Source organism: Plectropomus leopardus, chromosome 19 (genome assembly GCF_008729295.1).
Source record: "Plectropomus leopardus isolate mb chromosome 19, YSFRI_Pleo_2.0, whole genome shotgun sequence".
NCBI lineage: Eukaryota > Metazoa > Chordata > Actinopteri > Perciformes > Serranidae > Plectropomus > Plectropomus leopardus.
The window spans coordinates 24390120-24402656 of record NC_056481.1 but is presented as its reverse complement, the minus strand read 5'-3'; the positions used below and the strand labels follow the sequence as shown (position 1 = coordinate 24402656).

The window sequence follows — 12537 nt, the reverse complement described above, 5'->3', positions numbered from 1 at the left end:
TCAAGCAACTATGTTTATGCCGGGAATGTCAGTTTCGGTTAATCTTACTTTCCAAATGCCAACCTTCATTAACCCTTTGAGACCTGGAGCGACGTCACTACTTGTGCTGCTGTCAGACACCTTTCACAAGTATTTAAACTTGTGAACCTGGAGTAAACTGGTGTGATTTACAAAGGTATAAAAAGGTATGAGCAACTGACTAAAAAATGTTCCACAAATTGCAAGAAATTAGTTGATTAGGGAAAAAAAGGGAAAGAGGGGAAAAAAAGAAAAAAAGCAGGGGAAAACCTATATTTATAATTATCATTATTTTATTCGTCTTTTTAATTTTTTTAAATCACTAGATTTCCAGTTATTGTCTTCTACTTTTTACTTTTTTTTGCTAATTTTTTTGTTATTTTTTCTCGCCAATTTGCTCAGGTTTGAAAGGGTTAACGGGTAACTAACTGTTTTTGAGGGGGAAAAAAGTGAACTACAAAGTGTACAGTCCAACTATTCAAGTTGTTGTCATTGACTAAATGAAGACTCAAAAGACAGCATAATTACATATATCAGTAATTTATGAAAATAAAATCATTTTATAAATGTTTTCTTTAATTACTTTAAGAAGTAAATAGCTAAATTGCAATATACAGTACACTGAAATGCCTTAAAGTGGATCCTACATTTTTATTACGTCCAGTCTTGTATGGCCCTCTGGCAAATTCTTGTGTTAACACCAGTTGATGTTATGGTGGTTACACACTAAAACATTGAAAAAAATTGTAAAATAACTCATATTGTTTGACTTAGGAACAACATGTGTGCAACAACTGTAGGGTGCCTCGCCTCTGCACACATTCATGTACTTTAGCACTTAGCTCTGCTGTAACTGTATCTGTGGTTTGGCAGTCATATTGACTTTTTCTGCTTCCATTCCTTTTTTAGTACATAAACATGTGATTCTGTGTCACTGACATGATTGGAAATAGCTCATATTTTCTTTAATGGCATGTTGGAGTTTATCCAATGTTGAGTTTTCACTGCTGTTGGAAATTACTGGACTGTTTAAGCAAATCGGTTCCTCAAAGCACATGAAGGACAAATTTAACATGAGACCATGAGACCATCAAAGCGAAAACATGGCTGCGATGCTGTCAGTGACTGTGTAATTACACGCAGTCATAAGTCATCCGAGGTTGACATGGATTCATACTCTCCAGTTCTGTGGGACCTGAGAGCTCTGGGTTTCTTCCTTTCTCTTCTCCCAGCGAGGTCAGAGCGTGACTTCATGCTTTTACCCCCAGGGACAGTTTGTGCTTAAATCAATACTTACTGCTGCTTGATTACCACTAAAATGGTGATGAGATGGTAAATATCTATGAAGAAATGTTTGTTTAGAGCTGAGATCCTTCTTGTTTCCCATCAAACACCATGATTCAAACACATCTCCAGAGTCCCAGAGCTGGCAAGTCCTCTGGATGACGTGCTAGGTATGTTGGTTTTGGTTAAGAGAATTCCACTTTGGCATGATAATGCAGACATACTTTGAGTCTCGCTCCCAGAAGTTTTGTCTGTTTAACTTTCTAAAACCCAGTAATGTAACTTTTAATTGTAATCAAGGGGTGGATATTATCATCTTTGGCAACATATCACCAAGACTGTTAATGCTAATCTCCCCAGTGAAGCTAACGATCGCAACGGGCTCAGCGTGGCAGCTAGGGGTCGACCGATATTTATTTTTAAGGACTGATACCAATTATTAGTAGGTAATGAGACCTATGACAGATACTTGGAATTTGTAAATTTAACAAACTCCAACACAAAACTTTGTTTAAATGCATTTAGAAAATGTTTAATCAAAACTGACACTTTCAACATCATATACAGCAAGTTCCCAGCAACTGTTTTTATAAAGTTAAGTGAAAACTGGTGATTTTTAAAGCAAAATACCGATATAGATAATCTGCAGAATTCCCAAAATAGGCCCCAATAATCTGTCGGACTGATAATCTGTTGACCCCTACTGTTTGCTGCTTCTATCAGACCCCAGTAGTGCTCATTGCAGTAAACTTAGTGACAGAGAGAGGGGAAGAGAAGGTGGAAGGTGGACCATTGCACTATTTTTGTGTACATTGTTAATAACGTGCCCAGAACATCTTTTAATGACCCAGCTGTCTGAAACTTGCAAAACCCCTGCATCAGGAGTAATCACTGTATGCTGTATCTTGTAAGCAAAGCAAGTAGGGCTGAAACGATTCCTCGAATAATTCGAGTAATTCGATTACAAAAAATGATCGAGGAATTTTCTCTGCCTCGAGGAATCGTTTAATTTTGCCAGCTCAAAGCATGGTATTTCGCCCGGACTACTTCTAATGCAGCACAACGCGCTGACGTCACGCACGTAAAGGAATAAAAAAGAGGCGGCAGATATGTTTGGTTTTAACCATGGATGAAGAGGTAACGACGAAGAAGGCGACAAAAGCGAAGAGAAAGGCACAAAGAAAAGGCAGAAAATGTCAAAAGTGTGGGAGCATTTCAAGCTGGACACCAAGGCGAACACTGCGTGTATTCACTGTAAGACAGCGCTTGCATACCACAACAGTACGTCTTCAATGCTGCAGCATCTCCACCGAAGGCCCCCTGTTTACTCCGAGAGCGGAGGACCGTCACCCGAGACAAGGCAAAATGAAGTTAACGTAGCGCTAATTAATGAGATTAACGTTACTGTACCTTGCTAACATAACGTTAGCCCTGCGGAGGGCTAGGTTTCTATTAATTATGACTACTGTCGACCTTTCATACAGGCTTTATTTAATCTGTAAAAACACAGCGCTGTAGAGTGATGAGGGTGGAAAATAAAAACATAACAAAGCTAACTGGGTAGTTAAAAAAGGAAACCAATGGTTCATTGTTAGGTGAAATGTCTTATTGTCTCATGTATATTTATAATTGCTCTTTAACTAAACAAAAATATGTTTTATCCGATTACTCGATTAATCGATGGAATTTTCAGTAGAATACTCGATTACTAAAATATTCGATAGCTGCAGCCCTAAAAGCAAGCTAATGTTTTCCGCCAACATTAGAGCACAGTTTCGGCCATTCCTTACACCACTTTAAATCCTGCGTTTTTGATTTTGGAAAGGCTGAAAAAAGACATTATGCTCCAAACTCATCAAATGCTGAGCAAGATTCCTACTAGCTGATACACAAGTCTTTGACATGTGGGGAATGCCAAAGCTTGGCTTGCTTAGTTATGGTTGTGAAGCTATAATTGGACAACTGCTGTGCAGAGATGGGGTTTAGCCAATGGTCATTTACATCCCAGATTGCCTTCTCCTACTGTATTCTTTGAATTTTCTGGCAGAGACTGGAATGAGTTGTAGTTAATAGTACTAACCTAGTCTAGATGTTTCAGTGACTTGGCAGGAACTCTGTTAACCCTATTCGAGCTGATATGGAATTTCATTTGGCTTTCCCAAGTCTCCAAACAGCATTCCCACAATGTGTTAGAGTGGTCTGTGCCTGTTGTTTTCCTGCTAATCAATAGCAGATGTGTGCAGTTTGCCTCCACGCTCTGTTGTGTTCTTCAGCTGGATGTTGTGTGCACATACACTGACTCCAGAGCTCAGACTCTCTGAGGCAATTTGTTGTTCTTTGTGTGGCAGTGGTGGTAGCGCAGCCTTCTCCGCTATGATGTCATTGGTTGCTGGTTGTGAAATACTTGAGGAAATGAGAACCTCATTGAACCGGAGCTGAGCACTGCACAATTTCTTCTTCATCTCTTTTGTAGCCTGATTTTCAGTGGTTTTGTTTGATCGTCTTTTATCTGTTTATCTCCAGCAATTATTTTAATCATGTCAGACCCTTGAGAAATAAATCTTTGTTTTGGATCTGTCATGTTGTTTCAATTCACCTCCAATGTGCTGACAAGCCTGATTGAGGTTATTGACACTTACGGCTGTTTTTATTGCTTTTGACAGAGGACAGCATCTCTGAGTCAGCTCCCTGTTGAGGACCTCAGAGACCCCCTGCCCCCTCACTGGAGATGCTACATGTCTCCACAAGGGCGACGATACTACGTCAACACCACAAACAATGGTAAGAGTTAATGGAATGTAACAGTCACATTTAGGAGAACATAAAAGTAAAATTTGCAGTTTATTCGTTTTTATTAAGCAAACACCAGTGTTCCTGCAGATCCTTAAAGAGATCGAGAAACACAAAATCGCACAGCAAACTTGCCATAAATGCCAGATATTTTCCCACTGCTGTTGGTAAACCAAATAGATACTTTAACAATACTATAATATGTTCATTGTCTTCTGTGTGGTTGTTTTGTTTTCCAACATCTGACGTAGATAATCTAACTTTTTAACTGGAAAAAAATGTCAGATTTTGTGTTACAATTTTGATCATTAGAAAATTGTCCGTAAACTTAATTCTGAGTGGCATTAAAAAGTCTTAAAAATTCTTAAGTCTTACCTTGCCTTAAGCTTCAGGAACCCTGAACAAGATACATGTTAATTGTTGGCAAACAGATTCCCCTGCTTCCTATATGCTAAGCTAGGCTGATCCCCTACCTACTCCAGCTCCATACTGACTGTACGGACATGAGGTTGGCAGCAGCCCAGTCTGCGGGAATATTTATATGAAGGACTGGTTGTGTGCCTCCTAAGCACTGTTGAGAAGCCCTTGAGCAAGGTACTGAACCCCTAAACTGCTTCAGGGGTGCCAAATTATGGCCCACCCTGTCTGTGGGTTGACAAATAAAAAACAGAATAAACAAAAATAAATAAATAGGAGTAATATACTCATATACCTCTCATTAAAAAGGAAATTATCCTTCAGAACCCAATATTCTGATTCTGATTCTGATTTCTAAGTGGTTTTATGGAAAATAAAACCCAAAACACAATGGACATCAGATATTATATCAACAGCAAGTGTAAGTCATGCTGAATCTAAAATATGTGTAATATGTTTTTGTTCAGACTTGATTCCTAAGGCTCAGAGAAGGAGTAGCATCTCTGATGCAGACTGTGGCAATCAGACATTAAGCAATTAAGTACTCAGTTTGCACCTGTCTTTCACGTCACGTGGCGTCTTTGTCTCATCACGCTACCCCTGCACTTTTGTTTTTTCCTCTAAATAAAGTGGTTAAACTAAGTGTGTTACTTGCACAAATATAGAGTATTTTTGGGGGAGTGTTTTTCCCCCAAGTGTAAATATCTACCCCAAATAGCTGCGGCAACGTTTGCTGACTAACTGGGAAAGGCAGCTAAAGCTAATGTTTGTGGTAACTTGGTTTGTAGGTTCTCAGAAGACTCTCAACTAGATTTCAGCAGTGATGGTCTCTCACGACAAAATGTCATTAAAAAATTTAGTGAATAATGCAAATTTTCCGTACTCTGCATATTTGCATTGCCCTCTGCAAACTGCATCCGTTCATGTCTTTTATATGTTATCACACCATGCAAAAAAATCAATTCATATTTGGAGTGAGTACACCATATCAACTGCAATACAGAGACCCAATTGTAAAAATATTCCTATGTATGTTTTGTAACCCCAGCTGCTTTAACCCTTTGAGACCTGGAGTGACATCTATTTTCTTGTGCTGCTTTGAGATGCCTTTTATAAGTATTCAAACTTTTGAAACATGAGCAAATTGCTTTGATTTCTTTCATAAACACAGGGAAAAAGGCAGTGAGCAACTACTTTATTATTTTATTATTTTTTATTTTAAATTATTTTTTAATGTAATTTTTAATAGAATTATTAGTTATGGGGCGGCCTCTAGCTCACCTGCTAGAGTGTGCGCCCCATATGCTGAGGCCATTGCAGCAGCCTGGATTCGATTCCAGCCTGTGGCCCTTTGCTGCATGTCATTCCCCCTCTTTCTCCCACATTTCTTGCATTCTATGGCTGTCCTATCAATAAAGGGAAAAACACCCAAAAAGTAATCGTAAGAATGATTATTTATATATTATTTATATATATTTATTATTCTTTTAAAATGCAAGGGAAAATGTCTAGAGAAATGTATTTATAAATATATTTATATGTTACAGAATCAATATTATTTGAGCATTTTGTTGTTGTTTTTACTGTCCCATTTTTTGTTTGTTTATTTTTTTTGTGCTTCTTTTCAGGTAATGTTCTTGAACTTTCTTGCTAATATCTGGGTCATTTGATCTTAAGTTGCCTTCCTTCCATGTTTTTGACAGAAATCAAGTAAATTTGCCCAGGTTTCAAATGGTTAAGGATTCTAATTGACTGCTAAAATCCCATATAGCTTCTGTATGGGTCCTCTGTTTGAAATGTTGTGCACAAGTTTGGATTTTTCCTCCTTCTGAGCCAAGCTTGACGGTAGAGTTTAATTGTATAACAGGGTGAATTTGTATTTTCTCAATCATATGAATCAAGACTTTCTCTGTTGCAGTGATCTGTGATTATTTTTTATCAAAGTGACTGATAAGACAACACGGAAAAGATAACGTTTGCAACAAAATGTCGAAGTGTGTTCCTAAAAAATGACTCCTGAGCTAACATCTTCGATTTTTCCCTTCCATTCATTCTCCATGTTTAATCTATCACTGCGCAAAAACATTTCCTGCCTTTCCCCCCTACTCCACTTTGGACTGGAAAAAAAGCTGTATTTTTTTATTAATATGTTCCGCTGAGGAGCTTGTATTTATCATAAAAATGATCTGTGAACAAGTGTCAGTAATCAAGTCAAACATGCTCTCTGTGTCAGTATGGCAGTGATGGTACCAGTGAGAGACAGAGGGCGTAGAAGAACTGATACTGCTGATAGAGCCTTGTTTCTGTCAACACAATCACCACTCAGTGTCTCCCTGAACACACACACAGTGGCACAGAGACAGCTTAATACCCTCCTCTGTTCCACAGACAGCAGCAGAGCCTGCTTTTACTATCCCTGAGTGAACTCACTGTAAAACCTGATTGATGATACTAATATCTTGTCTTGGCAACTCTCTTGAGCCTTTGACTTTGGGATATAAGTTCAGGTAATAAAGTTTAGAAGGTGCAGGATTCTCAGATGCAGTTCTTACCTGTCACACAGAGTCACAGTAGTAAAAACATTTTAAGGATGGGCACATCAGAATGTGGCACATCAAAATTCATCCATGAGTGTTCACAAAATCTATGTCATTTTCCAGGCCAGGAAAAGTCATGGAATTATTAAAAATCACTGTAACTTTTAGGAAAGTCATGGAATTAGTAAAACTCAGTGGCTCTTAGTGATGATGAATGGAATTGTTACGGTAATCTTCTGTGGATAATCTTAAACGTAATGTAACATAATAACAAATCCATTTTCTGAAGCTGCTGATGTAACTTTAGTTCAGATCAGTTTGTGACAACGATTGTTTACCATCAGGTACATTTCTTCATTCTCTCACCACATTTTGTCTCTCCCTCCATGTATGCCAGGTTGCTAAAATTACAATTATTAGCAAGTAGTGCAAGAAAAAAAGTGTTATGGGTGTTTTACAGCTCCTCATAGCACCAAAGTGTCTGAAACAGCCACATTTGCAGAGGTGGAAAGTGACTTCTTTAGACTTCTACAGACTACTTTGTTTTAGTTTCAGGTTAAATCAGACTTTAAACCTGTCTCCGTGTCTCATCCAGCCGCTCACGCTGAGCTCTCATTATTATTACCAGTGGTACATGTAATGTTTTGGGGGCCTGGGGCCACAAGCACATGACCATATTTTCACCCTATCTCTAACTGGGAATTTTTACAAGCTGTTGGCAGCTATAGGAGAAGTAGGCCTACTCAAAATGTATTTATTTTTCCTAAGTAAAATGATTAATAGCACAGATGTTTCACAGAAGATTCACAGAAGTTCAAAACAGAGTCCTACAGTCAGGAGTGGTTGACCTATTATCAGCACAATGTGCTTAACTTTACCTGAAGATGGAGCTTTTAATTCTTACATAATGCTGGAAAGTTTAATAAATAATAATGAATGATATGTTTATTAGACTCCAACACACCATGGTCAAATGAAACAGTGTCAGTAAACTATGAGGGCAAAAAACCAACCACAAAAAAAGCAGAAAGCAAAAAAATCGTTCATTAATTGTAATCTAAGTAAAATGTTCAGTTAATCTTGATATTGATTTTAGGTATGAGGTTCAGACCTTTGCTGGGAGGAAATTTTAGTAACTGAAATTTTTGTTGAATAGGTCTGCCATTTGTCATGTTTAATGTCTGACAATAAATAAATATTTAAACCAAAATAAATCTTATGACATCTTCATATCTCACGTAGGAGTTTGACAGTAATTGTGATTTAATGTATATTGTGATATACAGTATATCATTATCAGCTGATATGAAAAACAATATCGATATGGAAAAAATAGATTTTTTTCCATATTGATATTGTATTGTATTGTGTGAGTTTGTAAAAGAATGTTTTGATATAGTTTGCTGGTATCTAATGTGGTCACCAATCAATCAATAAATAATAAATCAGTAAATTTGTTGAATATTTTGGAGGCACACAAGAAAGACAAAGTTTTCGTCATGAATTTAAGGTATCATAGCATGACTAATAATTGACATACAAGTGGTCATTTTGTGGTTGAAGTCTTCCTTTAAGACTGTCACCAGCTTTACATCAGAGATGTTTGCATCATGTTTGTCTCTGATGACGGTTGCAGTGGTCAAATTGGCAAATTGTGGGATCTATAAATAGTCGAGGCCTCCACCCAGCCATGAGACCAGGGGAGTTGCTGCCTCTTTTCCTCCTCTGCCGCTCTGTTTTGATAAAGTGAGCTGCTAAATGTGCTAATGTCAAAAAGTTGGAAACAAACCAGACTCTTCGGGCTCTTTTGACCACCTTAAATTTGTCATTATTAGATGCTTTAACAGTTAAAATAACCTCAAAACGTCTGACTCTCCCTCCTCAGTCTCCATGTTATTCCTGTGGGGATTCGACAGATCTGTTCTGTCTTTATGTGACAGGGTTTGGAGGCTCATCTTGAGCAGTAAAATGAATCATATTCCAGAGGGACAGAGACAGAAATGATAAGAGTGTCATGCTGGAACAAAACAGTTCCACAATAATTCCTTAGAGAGAAAATGATTAATTTTTCATAACTTTCTGCGTGTAAGAAAACACATTAGCATCTGTATCGTGGCTCATAAAGAAAGCACTGTTGTTGCTGTGGTATTGTGAAAATGGCCTCTGAGGGCACAGACAACCTCCAGGACTTATTTTTTGCGTCTTGGCTGCATGATGACTAAATGAAAGCTTTGAGAATGCTCAGCCCAAACACACACGTTCACTGTACGACAGTCCTGTGGTGCATTAAAATTCACCACCCCAGCAACTGTTTCCAAACAAACCCATCTGATAACATTTTTCCTGAAACGATTGGTATTTATAGCATCTCTGCTATTTCTGCTGAACCCTTTTGTTACGCTAAAGTTCAGCTAGATTAGATACTGTCCTGCTTGTGTATTTGTGTGTGCGTTTGTGTTTCTGCATCGCCATAGTAACAGAGCAGTGTGCGTGGGTGAGGGCTGTATGTCCTTGTGTCAGGGCTTGTTTTTTTTTCGAGGTTTTCCTTCCTGTGTTGCTGGGTGCAGCCACACAGGGCTCTTGTGGTTAGTACCAGCCGTCTCCTAAGACTCTCCACTCATCCCAGTTTGACTAGTGGACTGTTTATAAACACACCAAACCAAACACTCAACCATTCCAACACACGTGCTATAGATTTACAGCACAGACAATCCTCTTGTCACCAAGGGGATACTAAACTATAAAAAGCTCCTCTCATGTGGTTTATAAATTAAATACAATCCATCTAATGTTAAATGGCATATTTTTTTCTGCTACTGCTTACAGATCTGCACAGTAAATAACTTCTTATGAAGACAAATCAGTGTATTGAGATGAGATAATTATATACTCTGGTTTTATTGTTATTTATTAAATAATTATATTTTATACTATATTTGCACAAAGCAATAGAAACACCTTCCTATCAAAGCCAAAGTGCAGCCTGCCTCACAACACTAAAAGAGCCACTGACTGTGACCTGTAGTTTTGTAGCCAATATGGAATTGTTTCCATGGTTGCACAACCCCAATTCCAAAAAAAAGTTGAGATGCTTTGTAAAACATAAATAAAAACAGAAAGCAGTGATTTGCAAACATGCTCGGACCTATAATATATTAAATTGAATGCAATGTAAAGACAAGATATTTAATGTTTAAACTGATGTTTATATACACTCTAAGTTTGATGTCTGCAGTACTTTGCAAAAGAGTTGGAGGTGTGTTAGTGTCCATGGCATGGGTAACTGTGATGGCACCATGAATGCTGGTACATACAGGTTTTGGAGCAACATTTGCTGCCATCCAGACAGTGTCTTTGTTTGTAGTGTCTCTGCTTATTCCAGCAAGACATACCTAGTCAATAGCTTTACAGTAAAATAGTGTGGGTATAAGACTAGCCTGCCTACAGTCCAGATGTGTCTCCTTTTAAAATTTGTGGTGCCTTATGAAGCGAAGCTACAACGGAGGCCCTGGGCTGTTGGTTGACTGAAGTTGTAAAGCAAGAAAAAATGATAAAGTACCCATATAGTTAGGCCTACTGAGTGTTGTAAAAACAAAGGTGATGTAACAGAAATAAACAGGATCATGTCTCAACTTATTTGGAACTTGTTGAAGGCAACAAATTCTGAAAGAGTGTATATTTATTAAAAACTAAAATAGAATTTATCAGTTTAAACATGAAATATCTAGTCTTTGTACAGTTTTGAATTGATAAGAGGTTAAAAAGGATTTGCTAATCATTGCATCCTATTTTTACACATGTTTTACACAAAGTCCCACATTTTTGGGACTTGGGGTTGTATAAAAAGACATATTAGAGGCAAAGTTGTAAGCTAGTGTGCAGGAAAATGTTTATTTAGGCAACAGCTCAGTTCCAGCAGAAAATGATTAATTAAACAAAGATGTTGTCATTTATTACTGTTGATTAATAAATGGGGCTTATAGAACTGTTTCATAAAAGCAATGTCATACTCCAGGACACTGCCGGTGTAAATATCTCACAATAGGTTAGCGTGAGCAACTGCAGACGCATACAGACAAGTAAATTCATCTGTAAACTATGGATCAAATAACAAATACTGTATAATTTAAAAGTAGCCTGTTGTCACAGTGAGAAAAATGAATCATTTATTGAAATAAAGAATTCTGATGCATCGAATCATGGCAGTCTTGAATGGAATTGTGAGTTGCCAAGAGATTCCCACCCCTGCTTTTAACCCGCATTGGTCTTGGTTTTGCTGGAAAAGTTTTTATTTCATATTTTACAATCCCAGTAAACTATTGAGCAAGTTATGCCGCATGGCTGGAGGTATAGTAATCTGCATGACTGATTTACACTTTCAAAATGTCATTGTGTTTTTCTTTCTCCTGGAACAGAACCCATACATCCTGGCTTCATTTCAGCTCTCTGTCCTGCAAATGTCAACATTTTTTAGTCTTGCATAATAAATGATGGTCCTTAATCTTAAATACCACTGATAATAAAATGCAGTCTGTCCTTGGCCTATAAGTGAGTGTCCAGCAGAGGTTTGTTTACATTGTATTTTAATGCCAGTGTCCTCTTAGCTGTCATTTAAATGCGTACACCAGCCTGCCTACTCAGATGCTTGTCATCTTGTCATATATGCTAATTTTTTGGACATAGCTACAGTGAATTTTCTCCTTTTTTCCTTGTTTTAATGCTATGAGAAGTTATTCCTTGAGCACTTTTTTTCCTTTTTGGGAATCTACTGTGTGTGATTGGCTGTTTTGACTGATAAAAACCAGAGACAGGAGGTAGCTAATGCATCAAGGCCAAGTGTCATATGGTTATGAATAAAATATATCAGTGTCAGAGCTAACTAGGGCATTTCTCCCTTTCCTCCGTTGAATCGGGGATGTCTCCCATCACTTGTGGCGTGGCTGGCGGACAGTAAGCCGACACCGGGATATTTTTGTTTATAGACCTGCTGTTGACTATTTTCATTCATATATTTGCTTACACACATCTGCTACAGTGCACCTACTGTCATCTGTTGTCAGCCGCTGAGCTGCTGCTGCACTCTGGCGAGTCTGAGCAACTGATGTATGCAGAGTGGATATGGAGTTATGACTGATTTTGGTGAATCAGAAAAGCATGAATTGATGTTTTTAGTTTCCACAAAAGACCCTCATCTCTGTGCAGTCTGAATCATTGTGCGCTTCGTACTATGATTGATTTCACATTGTTCAGATTGGCCTGAAAAGGATGGATGAACTATTGAACAAATAGTGAATTAGGTAAATTGGGCTGAGTTGGGCATATATTGGCCAACCAAGACTAAGAAGGCAATTTAAAGTGATAGACAACTTTTTAGATTTCAGCTCGTCTGTGACAAGGCGGCTGATGAGAATCGCTCCTGCTGCATATGTATCACTGAACCTGGAGCTACGAATCTGGCAGGTGCCAAGTCTGATCTCTCACCTGGATAAAA

The 12537-nt window shown here is 38.0% G+C and overlaps 1 protein-coding gene across 1 annotated transcript in view; it reads left to right on the top strand.

The window, feature by feature from the left end:
* gas7b (growth arrest-specific 7b) overlaps positions 1-12537 on the top strand; it is an 80749-nt gene that overhangs the window by 20690 nt on the left and 47522 nt on the right. Inside the window, exon 2 of the mRNA XM_042508462.1 lies at positions 3966-4083. Coding sequence (XP_042364396.1) covers positions 3966-4083 — 118 coding nt within the window. The remainder of the gene's footprint in view (positions 1-3965; positions 4084-12537) is intronic.